Source organism: Rattus norvegicus, chromosome 15, assembly GCF_036323735.1.
Source record: "Rattus norvegicus strain BN/NHsdMcwi chromosome 15, GRCr8, whole genome shotgun sequence".
In the NCBI taxonomy this organism is placed as follows: domain Eukaryota; kingdom Metazoa; phylum Chordata; class Mammalia; order Rodentia; family Muridae; genus Rattus; species Rattus norvegicus.
This window is the reverse complement of record NC_086033.1, coordinates 44,669,084-44,686,593: the sequence shown is the minus strand read 5'-3', so window position 1 is coordinate 44,686,593 and position 17,510 is coordinate 44,669,084. Positions and strand designations below refer to the sequence as shown.

The window sequence follows — 17,510 nt, the reverse complement described above, 5'->3', positions numbered from 1 at the left end:
CCTCAGTGACGAAGGCAGGGCCAGGCAATTGGACCTCTGAAAACAGTACTGGAGAAATCTACCCAAGGTTGGGTACAGAGCCACCTAAGGTGACCAAGGGGACATGGAAGGATGGATCTTCTAGCAATCATTCGGATGAGTTCAAAGGGGGAAACTGAAATGCCACCTTTAGCATTAATGAAGATACAAAAAAGAGGACAAAAGGGTAGGAGAGAGTTGGAAAGAATTTAGACTCATAGACAAGGGCCCCAACAGCTGACCCATCACTGAGCCAAAATTCAGGTCTTGTGTTGCATGGGTTTCAGGGCAATGCCCAAGATCTTGTGGATATGCAAGAAAAGAGATAGGCAAATGTGCTGGATATCCCAAATTTAAGCTTCTGAATACCAAGGGACATCACTAAGACAGTACAAAGCAGGCTGGAGAAATGGCTCAGCAATTAAGAGCATTTGCTGTTCTTCCAAAGAAACCCAGTTCATTTCCCAGCACCCTTATCAGGTAGCTCACAACAGCCTGTGATTCTAGCTCCAAGGAACCTGAGGCTCTCCTCTGGCCTTGATAGGCACCTGTACACATGCACACAAATACATTTAAAAAGATTACTGATTTATCTATCTGTATGGCTGTATGTGCACACATGCATGCAGGTACCAGGTGTCAGATCCCCTAGAGCTGGAATTACAGATGGTTGTCAGCCACCCAACGGAGGTGCTGAGAATTGAGTTCAGGACCTCTGGAAAAGTAGAAGTCATCTCAACCACTGAGACATCTCTCACCCCCTGGGGAAAAAAATAAAAAAAAAGACAATAAAAAAGCAACTCACTGAATTAGGAGGAAAATTTTTATAAGTGACTCATCTGACACAAAGGAACTTTTATCTAGAATGCATTAACAAACTTGTAAAACTTCATAATAGAAAGACGGACAACCTGAGGGGCAAACACTCTTAAGTCTCTGAAGCAGATACACAGCAAACATGAGAAAAGATGCTCCCTCGTCAGCCGTCAAGGATGGCAACTGCAGGTCAGATGAGACACACTCCAGTTTCCTCAGTACGGCTAGCTGAGAGGGCAGACAGTGCTGACAAGAACTCGCTACAACCCAGCCCTCACCTGCTGCCGGCCGGAGTAGAAAATGGAACGGTTCTCTTACAAACAGCGTGGCAAGTCCCCAAAGGGTTTAAAATAATTATCATATGACCTGGAAAACAGACTCCAAGGTATATGACAGAGAATCAAAAGAGACACATCCACACAAAACTTGCACACAAATTTCATAGCAGAACTCATAATAGCTAAACACTGCAACAAGCGAAATGTCCACCAACTAACAAACTACACAGCACATTCACTGCACACGATAGTCTTACAATGGGAAGGATCGAGTCAGGTACAAGTTACAGAAAGAATTTGTGTTTACAAAGGCTCTGAAAGAAACATGTCAGTTGTGGGTCAAGTAAAATCTTTCTAAAAGATTCTAGGTCATTAAAATTACCCTATTTAAAAAGAACTAAGGTGAAAATTAAAATTAAGAGTAACTTCAGGGAGAGTTTCTTTAGAGAAACTGGACACATACATCATAGCAGGCATACCTTTTCACACCCGTGGTGCCCAAGCATCTGACACTCATAAGCTGGCTTGCCAACACTGTCCCTGCTCCCAGCCTGGCCTGCACCAGGGGTTCTTCTGTGTCCCCACTTGTTAGATAATCAATGCGCATGACCTAGTTAGAGCCAATTAGTGGGTAAGCGGCATGGTTTAAAACAAGTCTTATGTAATGAGGGGTGCAGGCTGAAATTGGGATGCTAGGTCCTAGGTCAGCAATGTGTTCCTGACTATGACGGTGCACCCCTGAGGTGCTATTTCTCCTTAAGACACAACTTGGGATTTGGTTAGCTGGCAATTAGACTCCATCTATAGGCATGAGTGAGAAAGAAAAGGTGGAGGGGCACACAAGGAAAAGTGAAATCTGCACAGAGCAGAGCAAGAACAATGGCTGAAGCCAATGAAGACAAGGGCATCAAGGACAGGACTGGCCTCCCAGACCAACAGTTCCTGACTGAAGCAGCATCCACTGAGGCCCCTCCTCATACCTTCCTCCACTGACTTCCAAGGACTACTGTCAATTCATAGATGTGGAAACACAGGCCCCAAGAGAGAAAGAGGACAAACAAGTTAATTTTTTAAAAGTGTTCTAGAAAACTGGACAAAGTTTCAGAGAACTTTCAAAGCATGAGTTGACCAATCAATGTTGATTCCATGCCGACAGGAAGTTAGCTCAAAAGAGCAGCAGAGCAGGGCTCTGGTCCCAGCCCAGCACCAGCTGTCTTCTCACTGCATTCTGGTACTATGGCCTCTGTGTCACTGACTTGAAGCTGGCTCCAGAGTTGCCTTTCCTGTGACACCCACTAACTCTGAGCTGTATTCCAGAGTACCTTGCACCCCGAGTTCCCAGAGAAATCCTGTCCTAATCACCCCAGTCTGTGTGGGGCCAACAGGGGAACTCTCAAGCTTCAGACCAGATGCCAAAGTGAGCCATGTTTGCTCACTTAGGCTGACAATGCCTAACTTGCCCTACTGAGATGGGAGAGCCTAGGTGAAGGCTTTGCCCACTCTTGGATCAACCAATCCTGGGGCTTCCCCGTATGGCCTGACAAGGACCTTTTCCTAGAAACATAAATGACAGACTCAAAATAGTCACACCTGCATTATAATGCCTTCCTTCAAGAAAACAGTATACCAGCAATGCAAGGACAGAGGAAATGAAGCCCACATCCTGAAGGTAGCATGATTCCACAGAGCCTAAGCTCAGCCAAGCACCTCCTGGGGGGCTCTTAACTTTGGGCAGAAAAAGGACTAAAAATAAAGACAGAGGCATAGGCGGACTTGGAACTAAGAAAAGGCGTGATGCTGCACGAGTGTCAGTGGTGGGCTACCAACTCCCGCAGCTCAGATGTCCAGCTCTTCTTTGATGGAGACACGCAGGTGGCAGATGCGCAGAGGTTCTGGGGGACCATCACCCCGAGAGGCCCCTAGGTAGAAGTAGGGCCTCACCTCCCCAAAGTGGGCATGGAAGGTATACAGATGGCAGTGGCGCTCAGAGTCATAGAAGGACAGCTCACCCTCCTCACACTCCAGCTCCACACGCAGACGGCGTGGCATGGCCTGGACCAGAGGGGCTGTGGCTGTGTCGGAAGTCATGCAGTGGTCTCCGTCCACACCCTGAGTGCGGCACAGGTACCAGAAGCCTGAGCGTGTATCATGGTAACAGCTGTGTGAGTGGCCCTCACCACCGACATCAGCCTGAGCCTGTGCCTGTGCATGTGCCTGCACCCGCACCACGCCCACTCGCCAGCTCGGCAGGCCACCCACATCCACCTCCCAAGAGTGGGAGCCCTTGGAGAAAACTTGAGAGCCCAGCAGGCAGGGTGCCGAGGAGAAGCGCTCTGGATTCTCCACCTGCACACGGTAGCCATGGTTGATGACGCTCGTGAGGTCATCAGCCACTTTGAGCCAGCCAGCAGCTGTGTTGGGATCCAAGCTGAAGGGCACTAGGAACAGAGAGAAAGATAGAGTCAGCAGAAGGATTTGTCACGTCACCAGCTAAGGCAGGGGCCAGCTTGGCAGTTACAACCCAAGGATACCCAAGCAATACAGCAAATGCCAAAGTCTAAAGGCCTTCCCACAGATCAGAGGAGCAGAGTTTTAGCTATTCCTTGGGAATGAGCTTTTGGCCTCCAAGACTATAGGAATAGACTTTGGTTATTTAAGCCAATTTATGGTCCTCTGTTAGAGCAGCCAAGGAGACTAACATAGGCAGGTACTGCGAAGTTGGAAGGTTCACACACTCCTGGGACACCTAAGATGATCAAGTAACAATCCCCCGGGTTGATGCCACTTCTGGGTATAAAACCAGGGCACACTGGCAGGAGAGAGTTGGAGTGACTTTGGGATAGGTGACCTGGACTTGGGTCTGTCATCATGAATGTTAGCATTAAGAAAACAGAAAGGAGTGTTAGCCTTTCTCAAGTGGGTCAAATCAGGAGGGCCCTTGGCCCCGCCTAGAAATGGCTGCAGAGAGAAGAGCTGAGAGGCTAGGCCAGGTCTCTGCAGCACAGGATGCTCTCCATTTGCCTGGAGCATTTTGCTGCGTGTCCTTACCCGATTCAACAGACCCAAGCATCTTCTTCCAGACTCGGTACTGCAAGGACTCCAGATACTTGCATGCGTCCATAAGCAAGCCAGGCTGGAGAGGTGCTGGCTCCACGGTGCAGAAGAGCCTGGTAGAGGAAGACTTGGCATTGGATGGGGCCGGGGCCAGGACCCCTGGCTGCACTGACTACAAGCAGGCAACAAGACTGCTTGCCTTGTCTCAGACCTAAGTTTCCTGGATATCGGTCCCCCAGCAGGAGCCTACGGGGCTGCCAGAGCCCTTCAGGATCAGCAGGAAGATTCAATCCTGAACAGCTGGGAAACAGACACATGGGGAGGCTCTCCAACCTAGTTGCCATCCTCATGGATAGAAATCCCATTTCAGCTCAGAGAGGTCCAAGCTGGAAGGGCCTTAGTAGTGACTGAATTCAAAAGACGTTATGTGGCCTTTGCTGAGCTCCTGCAGAGCCTGGGAACCCATCACAACCCAGAGCACTGACTCTCATCTTCTGACAGGACACGCTCTTCTTACCCATCGTGGAGAGCCCAGCAAGTACCCACCCACAGCCAAGCACTCCAGAGGCAGGAAGCCAGCCAAAACCAGCCTGTTGACAACTGAGAAACATGAGTCATGTGCCTGGTGCTGTAAATCCCTGTGGAGAGTACTGACCTCTATGCTCCGAAACAACTCCCTGCCTCCATGGCAACCAGAACTGGAATGCCCTTAAAGAGCTCCCCTTGGCTGGCCTCTACCGCTCCCTCTGGATTCCACTCAGTTGGATCTGCTACCTGCCTAGCCCTTCCACTACTGGGACAGTGTAGCCCTGGCTTTCCAGTTGTTCACCCTCTCCCGTCCCCATAAGGTTTGGCAACTTACCGGCGTTTTCGGCTCTTGTGTTTCTGGCAAAAAAATAAAAGCAGAGACACAGACTAAGAGAAGGCAGGGAATTTCTGACCAAGAGCTGTCAGGTAACCCCCACTCATGATGAGCAGACCTGACATCATTCAGCTGTCACATACTCTGTGGGGATCTCATCTCAGATTCAGTGTCATCCCTTGGCAGTCCCAGGTGCCAGGGTGAAGACACGCAGTGGGAGGGAGACCTTGCTCAGTATCCACGAGGCCCGGGGCCTTCTTTAGCAAAACTTAGAACTGATCCTAAAATTCATACGGAGTTTCAAGAAATCCCAAATAAAAAGCAACCTTAAAAACCACCAAGTTGGAAGCCTTGCACTTGCTACAAAAGCTGCTGTGATGGAGGTATGAGGAGTAACGAGGACGGAAGTGACAATGTAGACGATGTCAGAGTTCTACAGGAGCCAAGGTAAGTTAATACAACTGTCTTCTTAGCAGACATGTAGGTACAACCAAAAAGAGAAAAGCCTCTGCCTGTGTTACATTAAAAACAAAAACAAGGGGTTGGGGATTTAGCGCAGTGGTAGAGCGCTTGCCTAGCAAGCACAAGGCCCTGGGTTCGGTCCCCAGCTCCGAAAAAAAAGAAAAAAAAAGAAAAACAAAAACAAAAACAAAACAAAACAAAACAAAAACCCCTTAAAATACATGTAAGACCGAACTGCAAAGCTAAGTCTGAGACAAAAGAGTTACACTGGAGCACAAAAGGAGCAAACTCTCACATCTAAACCACCAACAGACAACCCTATTAAAAACTGTCTAGCTAGGCATGTGGGTGCATGCACGTCTTTAGTCCCAGTACTCGGGAGGCAGAGGCAGGTGAATCTCTGGCTTCAAGGCCAGCCTGGTCTACAGAGTGAACTCTAGGACAGTGAGGACTTCACAGAGAAACCCTGTCTCAAAAAACAAAACAAAACAACAACAACAAAAACAACCAAACAAAAAAAGAAGGGAGGAAAGAACTGTATAAATTAAACAGACATCTTAAGGAAGAGCTAGTAATGACCAGGAAGCCACTGAAAAGACAGATGCCCAGTGTCATCAGTTATCCAGAGAATGCACACTGGAAGCACAATGAGACCACAGCTCACTCACAAGGAAGGCCATGGGGAAAAGTGGACAAGAGGTATAGAAACTTGACTCTCGCTCTCTGCTGGTGGGAAGACAAAATAGTGTGGCTACTTTGGTAAAACTGCCTAGCAGCCCTTAATGGGTTAAAGCAGAATTACCAAGTAATCCAGAAATCCCTTGGATACACACCTAAAAGTACAAACATGTCCATACAAAACCAGTGCACACAGGTTTAGAGTCTTACTGCCCATGGTAGGCAAAGGCAGAAGTAACTCAAGTGAGAATGGAAGGACAACCAGACAGGTAAAACGCAGTGCAGGAGGGAACTACTTGGCATCAAAAGGGACTGATTTATAAATGAGCTATCAAATCTGGGAAACTTCTCTGCAAGGAAGGGCAAAATCAATGAAGGGAAGAAAGAAAAATCATGTTTTTAAAGGAAGAACAGAATTTCCTTTCTGCGCCCGCATGCGTGGGTGCGTGCTTGGGTGCGTGTGTGGGTGCGTGCGGGCCCGCGCGCTCACGTCTCAGGGAGCCGGGGACCACAGCTGATCCTTCGGCTGCTCGATGCCTGTTCTCTGGTGCAGCGTCTGTCACTGCCCTGGATCTCACCAAGCAGGCCAGGCTGGTGGGCCACAAAGCTGCAGTTTTTGTTGGTTGATTGGTTAGTTGGTTAGTTGGTTGGCTAGTTGGTTGGTTAGTTGGTTGTCTTTCTACTCCTAAATGAAATAGTCAAATTGTGTAATAATTTAAGCTTTTTTTTTTTTTTAAAAAAAGATACCAGCATGAGCTACCATGCTCAGCGTATTCTATGTGGCTTCCAGGGATCAGCTGGGATCCTCGTACTTGTAAGGTAAGTACTTTACTGACTGAGCCATCTCCTCAGCCTAAAATCATTCTTTTTTTTTTTAACAAGAGAGACCCAGTCCCCCAACCGCCCCCCACCAAAAAAAAAAAAAAAACAAAGAGAAAATAAAGGATAGAGGCATCTTAGTAAGAGCACTTGTCATTCCCAAAGCCTAGGCTACAGATCCAGCACCGCACGGGGGTGGGGGTGGGGGTGGGGGTAGATACTGAGGATAAAAATAAACAAACACACAAAACCCAAACGCCAAAAACCACCACCACCACCACCACCACCACCACCACCACCACCACCACCACCACCACCACCTACGAAGTTCAAGGCAGACCCAGCGGCTCACTGTCTCTCCCTGCTGTCAGCTGTAGAACTCTCAGTTACTTCTCTAGCACCATGTTTGCTTGTATGCTACCATGCTTCCCACCATGATGATAATGAACTAAACTTCTGAACTGTAAGCCCGTCCCAATTAGATATTTTCCTTTGTAAGAGTTGCTGTGGTCATGGTGTCTCTTCATGGCAAATAAACCCTAAGACACTCATCTACAGTAAATAAATAAAGATGTAATAAAAACTTTACAGCTTAAAGTATTACACAATTTGCCTATTTCATTAGCGGTAGAGACAACCAACCAACTAGAAAGCAGCAGTAGTAAAGGGTGGAGGTAGGAGTCTCAGCGGCCAAGCCTAGTTCTGCCACAAGGCATGCCGGTAAGGTCCTCCTCCTCCACAGAAAGACTGCTGGGCAGGGCCTGTGGTGTGAGCTGCTGGCCCCGACCCTCCCCAACCCCCAGAGCCCCTTACCATGAGGAAGGTCATGTCGTCTTCCTTCATCTCCATCTGCAGACGCTCAATCTCTCGAGCCAGTGCCTCGGTCTGCTCCGCCAGCTGCTTCATCTTCTCCTCAGCCAGCAGGTGCTTCTTCCTGCTCTCTTCCTTCATGGCATCCACGGTGGCTTGTTCCTCCACCCTCAGGAAATCTCGGAGCTTGTCAAACTCATCCCGGATTCGGCCTTCTAGCCAAGTTGTCTGCACCTGCACCAGAGCAGGGAGAAGCCAGCACAGTCAGGCAGGGTTGAGGACATCCTGGCTGGGGATCACTTTAGCAAAGCAACTCAATGCTCTAGGTAGGACATGAAGAGCCCCAGACACAGAGCCCAGGGTACACATGAAGGTCCAGAGTCAAAAGGGACAGACAGGTTTGGTAATTTCAAAGCTGCAATCACTGTTTATAAATGGCAGCCTCCCCCCCCCTTTTCCCCTCCCTGATCAGTGTTCTCCTTTTTGGGCTCCTCGACAGTAAGGTAAGTCCTAAAGACAGAAATGAAAGATAAACTTCTACAAGTTATCTACCTTCAAAGCCCAAGGTCTTGAATATGTCTAAATGAGAGGCTTTACTCTGGCTGTGTCAAATGTTTATTTTAATGACACCTGCATTGTAAGTCATAACCATGGAAACACTGAGGACAAACCACATGGATCCTCAGAGAAGCAAAGAAATAGTCTGTGGAAAGAAGAAATCACTCTTATTACACGAACCTCGAAAGGCTCACAGAAGGAAAATGATTGAATGTCCACTGAACCTAACTTTTTGTATTTTGAGGCAGGGTATCATTATATAGACCAGGCTATCCTTGAGGTCAAAGAAATCCACCTGCCTCTGCCTCCTCATTGCTAGGATTAAACACCCAATCTGAGAGACAAGCCTTGAATGAGAAACTGCCAAGATCACCCAAGGCCACTGTGAGAGGTTCTATCTCTGTGCTGTTCTGCCAGCCAGCCAGCAAGCAGCATCCCCCATGGTTCCTGCTGCAGTGCTGAAGCAAGTTCTTTGGTCAGAGGTTACGCTTTATGGAACAGCCAGCAAGCCTGCCTTGAGTTCTTGCTCTGATGTCCCTCAGTGACACCGTGGCCTACAAAGCTGAAATTAACTCTTTCCTCCTGTAAGTTGTTTGTGGTCATGATGTTTGTCACAGCGACAGAAACTGAAGTAGAGCATGTGCTAACTCGTTAACACAGGGAAACGGATACACGTGACTCTAAGATGATCACTAGAAAAACAACATAAAGCATAAGCTCTAGTTTGAGCAGGATATCCTCTGAGCAGGGATTCAAAGTTTAGTACACATTATGGTTCTAAGAAGATAATGAAAAATAACAACAAAAAATTCAATTCACTGAGGGTATAGCACTAGGAAAACTGTGCAACATATTATCACTGATCAACACAGTCCACCCTCAGTTACTAGAACAATGAAACAACTGGAGAGGAGCACTCTGCGCTCAGCAGACAAGTGAGTTCAAGTCCAGCTAGGGATACACAGCAAGACCCTGTCTCCAAAAAAACCAAAACAAACAAACAACAACAAAACCCAAACCCCCAAACATCTGGAAAGGTATCTTCTAGCAGCACTCCACTAGTAGTGGGACTCCACTTTCAGACTAGACTTTCAGTTCAGCACATACTTGGGGCTCTGACATTGTGATGGCTATTCCCAGTTGTCAACTTGACTACATCTAGAATTATTTGAAATTCAGAAATGAAGGGCACATTCTTTTCTCTAGAGAAGCCTGACTAATACACGTGACAGCATGCACATGTCTCTGAAGACACAGCTTGTTGATTTGTGAGACATCACAAACGGCTTCTCGTCAGGGATGCTTCCACACGTCACTCTGAATGCTCCACTCAGAAAGTGCATGGAGAAGGAACGCTCCTTTTCTCTTGGCAGGGCTAAGGGACTCCCTGGGCACACGCGGTTGGGTTTGTTCTGCTGGTCAGCCCATTATGTCAGAGCTTGCTGCTGCTGTCCCTGACCCTCCAGAGTGCAGTAACCTGTTTCTGACTCTAGCTGGTGCGCTACTTCAATTGCTGCCCACCTGGACTCATCTGACTCTCCAGTACCTGTGTGCCCAAGTCAAGGTCTCATGGTGCCAGATACTGGGCTAATCAATGTGCTTTAATTCCTTACATTCTGACAGGAGGAGATAAAAGTAAAATTTTAAACTGCAGTTAGCTGTCTAGGGACACGTGCCCTGGAGTAGTGAGGGATGGCTACCTTGGAAACTGTGACCAGGGAGCATGTCCCAGAAAGAACATATGAACTGAGAATTTAAGAACAACTCTAGTGCCTGGACAATGGCTGCGACAGAGTTGAGGCAGGTGGAAAGCCAGGTGAGTCACAGCTATGGAGTGGGGAGTTAGACATGGTACATTCTGGAGATGGGACAGGATACCTGATGAGTGCATAGGGGACTGGGAGGGATGGCATGATCTCTAAGGAGCCCTGGTTACCACTGGTTTGTGAGCCAGTGATGTGTGACAGTCATAGAAATAATCTTTAACTCCCAGTGTGGATGATGAAGGTGGCTTCTTGGTCCACTCCTGTGGCTGCTGCTGTGGCCATGGCCTTCTTTAGTGACAGAAGAGCCCGATCCATGAAGCCTCAGTGGAGACCAATTCTGAGTGGGCCAATGTCAGGGACTCAGTCCTCAAGGTGCCCCACCTGGCCTGTCCCTGTTGAGGTTTGGTCTTTTGCTATGTATTGTAATGCTAAATACTGCCCCCCCTCCAGGCTTGGTTGCCCCCAAGGAAGAGAGAATCCCCACCTAGACCCAAGTGACTCTATGTAACCTTGTTTCCCCAAGTTATCCCTGACTGGAGAATAAAGATGCCTACAGACTGTAGCTGGCCAAAAGAGAGGTAGGCGGGTCTTTTTGGTTCCTGGGCTTAGGTAGAAGAAGAGACCATGAGAAAGGGGAGACAGAAGACAAAGAAGAATCAAGAAAACATGGCTATGAAGGCTGGCCAGTTGGAGCTAAGAGCTGCCCAGAAGAAACACAGCAAGTTATAACTCAGGGTTATTGATGGAAGGTAAATTCTAATAGCTAGGGTAGTTATCTAGCCAGCTTTAGTGCTAATGAAGGCTTATTATATAGAAGCTGTACATCTTTTATCTGGGATCTGAATACCCAAAGGCAGGGTGAAAACCCCCATTGAGATCAAATATTTACTACAATAGAGCACCCACTTACCTCATTGTGCTTGGCAATGGCCTCATAGGTGCGCCTCAGAGCCCAGAAGGACTTGGCTTTCTCCCGAAGTACGTGCTCCATGTTCTTACACTTGGCCTAATGTGGGGGGATACCGGACAAGTTAGCACTGGAGTTCCTCTGTGGAGTGCAACCACAAGCCAGGGAGGCCAGTGTGTCCAAGGGCTGTGGGCACAGCTGGAAGCTCAGCAAAACCCCAACCTTGAACTGCACAACTGTACGCTGCTTCCCACCTCTGGTCTCTAACCCAGCCCTGCTGCAGGTGGGGAGCAGGGCTCAGGTGTTCCAGAAGTGGGGCTCTGCCCAACTGGTCATAGTACAGCCAAGAACAGCCAGCTCCACTTGTTTGTTTCTGGAAGCACAGAACTGGGGGGTACCACCAAGGTGCCATGGCTACTGGCTCACTCTCTAGTTTTCCCAACTGGACTTTTCTATGGATGGCCCTTATAAAAAGGGTTGACAGTGTGGTCTGTTCCAGTCATTTCCCAAGAGGTGAAATATTCAAATGAGATCTCGCCTAAACACGCCTTTACACCCACCTTTTCCTTTAATGGTGCTAGGATAAGAAACACAGCAAACTCATGCTCTATTTGTTTTACTTTCTGACAAAGGTCTCACTACAGAGCACAGGCTGGCCTAAACTCACAATGTGGCCAAGCTGTTCTAGAACTCATGGTGATCCCCCTGCCAGGTGGAAGGATCATGGGCGGAAGCAATCACACCCAGCTAGTCCTTCCTACTTTTTCTTTTGGATATGCATGCACCCACAGGTGTGCAGGTAGGTGTCCCACTCTTTTCATTCCCCATCACAATCAGTCATTTTCGATTTTTTGACAATTACCCCCTTCCCTTTCTTCTTTCCAAACCCTCCTTGGATGCTTTCAAATTCATAACCTTTTTCCTATGCCATCATATACATATATTTATATACACATAATGTCCTAAATAAACCCGCTCAGTCTGTGTAATGTTACTTGTCTATGTGTTTTTCAGGGGTAAACATTTGGTACTGGATGACCAGTTGGTGCGCTCTTGCACTTAGAACTACCCCACCACATGAGTTGCCTGTAGCTCTTTGTATAGGGTTGCGGCTCCGTGATCTTTCTCCCATCCACTCTGGAATGTCTGCTCGTGTGGCCCTTGCTGGGCTCATGCTCAGGTGGTCATACTGGGGAGACACGAGGGTTACTCTTGACATTCCTAGAAGACAGACTCACAGCAAACTCACTGGTTGTCTGGCTTCTCTTCAATGTCCCCTGGGCCTTAGTCTACCATAATTGAGACAAAGTATCTCATTAAATCTAGAGCTAGACCAGTACTCAGCAATTCTTAAGGATCTCCTCATTCTGCCCCACAATAGAGCTAAAGTTCAGGTAATCATGTGATCTCATTTTTTTATGTTAGTTCTGGGAATCTGACCTTGAGCCAAGCACTCAGTAAGTACTGACCCATTTAGCCATTTCTCTTGCATCCTGCTTAATTTTAAAAAATAAAATCACTTCTGTTGAACAAGGAACACACATAAACATCAGTTTAAGGAAGGTGCTCAAACACTTGGTTTTTTTGAAAATTTTTATTTTATGTGTGTGGGTGTTTTGTCTGCATGTGACTGTGAAAACTGCATGTGTGACTAGTGCCCAGTGCTCAGAAGAGAATGTCAGATTCCTTGGAACTAGAGTTTCAGACTGTTGTAAGCGGCCGTGTGGGTGCCGGGAACAAGACTCAGGTCCTCTCTAAGGGCAACTAGTGCTCTTAACTGCCAAGCATCTCTCCAGCCCTTCAGTGCTTTTAAACTCTTAATTGTTGCCGCTAAGCTGGGAAGACACACTTTTGAGTTTTAAGTTGGTTCTGCCTACCTTTTGTATTCAAGGCCTATTAACTTCTCTCCACTTTTATCCTTTCCTCTCTATACTCCATAAATGAGTTAGAGACTTCTTCAGAAACAAATCCAATGCTAATTATAATGGTGACCTCTGTCCACTGAGTACTCACTCTGCCCCAGAGTCTGCACTCATCCGCACACCATGGGTTGTTCATCACATTATCTCTCACCAGTGCACACTCGAGAGTCCACTCCAGAGAAGGGAATCTGAAGTGCATAGGGGAAGGACCCTGCTCTCTCCAAGAGTGTGGTGAACCTCCATTTGGATGGCTAGCCAGGTTGCTGCTTGGAAATAAACAGAAAATTGACCTAATAGTTCTTTGCCAAGGATAAAGATTTAATTTCACCAATGCAAACAACCTCAAACTAATGTCCCAGCTAGAATTACACTGATTTTAGTTTTACTGAGATGCAGTATATCAACTTCTTGGTCACTGCTTGTACGAGGAACTTTGTCCATGCACTCATAAGCAATAACACATCTAAGCCATCCTGCTGGGATACTTTTCCCTTTGAGAAGAAACGTGGGGTTGGGGAGGTGAGTCAGCCGGTAAAGTGTGTGTTATCCAAGTAAGAGAAGCTCAGGTCTGGTCCTGAGCACCCACACACCTGTAAGCTCTCTCAGCTCTGCATCCCTGGAATTCAATGGCCAAACCTAGCTCAAATAGAACTTCAAATCTAGTGTGAGGCCCAGTGTTGAAATGGGGGGAGAGAGAGAGAGAGGGAGAGAGAGAGAGAGGGAGAGAGAGACAGACAGACAGACAGACAGACAGACAGACAGACAGACACAGACAGACAGAGAGGAAAGAAGGACAGGCTGCCACTACCTCTGCCCACCTCCAGCCTATGCAGACATACACAAACCACGCCCTCATAAACACACACACACACACACACACACACACACACACACACACACACACACACACACACACACACAATGTGTATCTATCCAAACCTGTGAACACTGTACTTGAGAGACTTCCTAAAGTCCCTCTGAGCATTTAGGGTCTTTCTTGAGCTCTGGATTGATCCACTATGACATGTTCCAAAATCTTGTCAGCCCTCCTTCCATCAGGTCCCACTGTGTTAGGACAAAGTCCCAGCTCATTAACATCCCCCTCAGTGCCCTATGAGTGGGTCTGCCCTGCAGTAGTGATAGAAAAGCCAACACGCACCACCTTTATTACTTTTGCAGGCCGCAAACCACAAACCCAACAGGATGACTAAAGAAAGGAATTCTTCATTTTGCTGTTTTGAAAGTATCAGCTGGGTCCCTCACTGGGGTGGGATTAGAGGTGGTGGAACAGAGGTGGGCAAGAAGCAGAGAAAGGAGCTTACACAGTCTCCAAGAACGGTTACCACAAACCACCTTCCTCAAGTCAGGCCCTACCTCCTAACTTACCACCTCCTAAGGAGGCCACCACGTGATGAACCTGTGAAAGGGTTTACTGACAGGAAGACTGCAGACACTGGAGAAGTTGTACTGTGCTGCCACCAAGATTAGCCGTCATACAGCTCCAGGATTTCTGTGGGCATTAAAGTCTGTTAATGCTTCAGGGCATCTAACACAGAGTAAGCAAGTCCTCAAAGATTATTGTTACTGGATTATCAACATGGAGGCCAAAGGGATCTTTCTAAGCACCCACCTCTGGGATTCCTGAGGGTACCCAGCAGGGACAATCTCACCATTCTTACCTGGTAGTGGGTCGTCCTATGCTGCCTGCTTTCTCAACAATCCACATCCATCATTTTATCTAATGACTGCCTCACCAACTCCTCTGAAATGTCAACTTCTGTAAACAGTGTTGTTTGGTTTCTGTTGCCACGACAACCAAAAGCAACTCTGGGAAGAAAGGGTCTATTACAGCTCATAGTTCCTAGTCATACACCACCACTGAGGGGTGTCAGGGCAGGAAATCAAGCAAGAACTAATGCAGAAACTATGAAAATAATGGACAAATGCTGTCCATCAGACAGCTCCTCTGATTGGTGTGGGAGGGCCCAGTACACACACTGCTCTTACACTATCCAGGACCAATGAACTGGGCCCTCCCACATCAATCATCAATCTAGACAAATCTCTCTGATTGGCTGATCTATTCTGGGCAACCCCCTCTACTGAAACTCCCTCAGATAACCGAGATAAAATTAACTAGAACAGAGGGTCTGACTGCCTTATGTATGGTTTTAAGCAGCCAGAATACCTAGGACAGAGTGTAAGAATCAAAGGGGTCCTCAGTATGTTTATTTCACAAATAAATAAATGAATAGGGCACAGTGCCTCTGGCTGAGCACACAGTGTGAGAACTCCTGGGATCTTTCAGATTGGCCCACCCCCTGCTCTTTAAGACTCACTCACACGGACCACCCACTGGCCTCACACCACCATTCTAAAATGAAGAATGAGACTTTGGCTTCCTGGCTTCACCTGGTGTCCAAAGCTTTCTCTCTTCTAGAACCTTCTATATGCTGCTGCATCTTCTTGCAACCCCCCCCCACCCCCAGCCTCCTTCACCTGGTTAATGTCTCTAGGTTCTTGAGACTTTTGCTAGAAGCTCCCAGAGAGTGGCAATTATTAACATTGCCTTACTTCTAGTGTTCCTGAGGCCTTCCAATACAAGGAACCCAGCAAGAATAGAAAGAAGGCAGTCAGTCTCCAGGCCCGTGCTCTCTCGGGCCTTCAGCTGATGCTTTAACCCGTTCTGAGGACATACCACCCATGCCAATCTGTACCTTTGCTAGCCCCAGGGGATTCGAACCAGGACCCAAGCCCATGGCTGTCTCCTGCAGCTATGCCAAATAGAGATCTAGCACATCAGCCAGTGAATGAGGGAACAGGAGGCACTGTGGACCGCTGCTGAGCCAATAGGACGGATGACTGTCAGAACATGTGTGTACATGGTAGCCATCTGCTCCGCCTCCACTCTATATGGAGCTGCCATCAACTCTGCTGAGATTCCAAAAAGGCATTTCACAAAGTGGAGAAAGGGCGTCTGAAGATGTGCACCCCGGGCTCTTGCAGGATCTCCTCTTCACCATGTCAGGCTTCCTAGCAGCTGACCCTGGGCCCTCCCAACTGTGGTTCTGACCCATGAATTAGCAGCTAATGAAACAAATTTAGCTGTTCCAGTACATTCCTGACTTTAAAAGAGCTTTTCTCTTCTAAAACAAGACATTGCCAGAGTAAAATGGACATTTCAGAAACCCTTAAAAAAAAATTAAGTCGATATGCCAGGATGGGTGTTATGTAAAGCAATGGAGCATGCATTTCTAAGCGATTAGGCCGAATAGTTATCGAAAATGTCTGACCTCGTGTACTAAAACAATTTTTTTTCTGTTTTAGAACAAAGACCTTTTCACTGGGTCTGGTGCCACAGGCCTGTTAATCTCAGCCACTCACAAGGCTGAGGTAAGCAAAGAAAAGTTCAAGGCCTGCCTGGCTAATTTAGGAGCTTGGCTCAAAATCAAAACTAGGCTTGGGGTGCAGCTGCGAGGTAAAGTACTCGCCTAGCTAGATTTCCTGCAGAACCGACACCCACCCTTCCCCGCCATGCTAGTTCTGTCGTGTCAGCTGCTTTTGGTTTAATTATAGCCACTGGAACTCCAGATATTTGGATACTAAAAAAGTAATCGGAGTAAAGCAGCAGGCCAGCGCCAAAGGCCTTTCTTATGGCTCTGTAACCCGTGGGGGCACTGCTGGGCTGGGGAAATCTCAAGGCTTTAGGTTCTGGCCTTTTCCATTTCTAAACTGACCGCGCCAAGCCCGAATGTCTGAAAACCGTACCACTCCAGCATTGTTCAGACGGGCCTGGATAGGGGGCAAGATGGTTGCTAGGCCCGGGTGAAGGGAGGGGTAGCGGGGGGGGGGTCTCTAGGGCGGGCTGGCGCGGTGCTCACCCGGAAGTCCTGCGCAGTGTCCTTGATGGGTTGCACACGATGCTCCTGGTGCCGGGCGTCGGCTTGACAGGCACAGCACAACAGCTCCTTGTCCTCCACGCAGAAGAGCGTGAGCGGGGCACGGTGCGCGCGGCAGGGGCGCGGGGACCGGCGACCGGTCCAGCGCGCGCCCTCGGCCTCCTCGCGCAGCAAGGTCTCCACCAGGTTGTTGAGCGTGTGGTTGGTGCGCAGCTCCCCGGGCACCGCTCGTTCCTTGCACACCGGGCACGAGGGCGTCGTCTGCACCTCCCAGCAGCCGCTCACGCACCGGCGGCAGAAGTTGTGGCCACAGCGCAGAGTCACTGCGTCGCGGAACGGGTCGTAGCACACGGCACACAGCAGCTCCTCTTTGAAGGAGCGCGAAGGCCCGGGGGACACAGAGGGGCCTGGCTCCATCGCAGGAGCAGCAGCCGTCACCACCGATGCAGCCGCCTTCATGCCTAGCCTGAGGGCGTTGTCCCCGCAGAAGAGCGGGGAGCTAAGGTGCCTCCAGCCAATCACGAATGTTTTTTGAGGGCTCGGACCCGCCCACTTCCGGTCTGCGCGGGGTCTCCCGGAGGAGGTGTGGTTCCTGGTCTCCACCAGCTCCGAAGCAATCCATTTAGATCCAGCGCGGAAGGATCTGTCGTCCCACCGAAGT

The 17,510-nt window shown here is 48.4% G+C and overlaps 1 protein-coding gene across 5 annotated transcripts; it reads right to left on the bottom strand.

Moving 5' to 3' along the window:
- Positions 1-827: 827 nt before the first annotated feature.
- Positions 828-17,372, bottom strand: Trim35 (tripartite motif-containing 35). 5 transcript variants are annotated; one of them, XM_063274555.1, is made up of 7 exons: positions 14,630-16,794; positions 14,337-14,460; positions 11,032-11,127; positions 7,801-8,031; positions 5,029-5,051; positions 4,161-4,279; positions 828-3,550 (listed from the first exon to the last, which is right to left on the bottom strand). In XM_063274555.1, exons 3-7 carry the CDS (start codon positions 11,110-11,112, stop codon positions 2,949-2,951), a joined length of 1,056 nt encoding a protein of 351 aa, XP_063130625.1. In that variant the 5' UTR covers positions 11,113-11,127; positions 14,337-14,460; positions 14,630-16,794; the 3' UTR covers positions 828-2,948. The 5 variants fall into 5 exon arrangements, with proteins under 5 accessions (XP_063130625.1, NP_001020313.2, XP_063130624.1 ...); NM_001025142.2 differs by lacking the exons at positions 14,337-14,460; positions 14,630-16,794 and adding an exon at positions 16,832-17,315; XM_063274554.1 differs by lacking the exons at positions 14,337-14,460; positions 14,630-16,794 and adding an exon at positions 13,042-14,327.
- Positions 17,373-17,510: the final 138 nt, after the last annotated feature.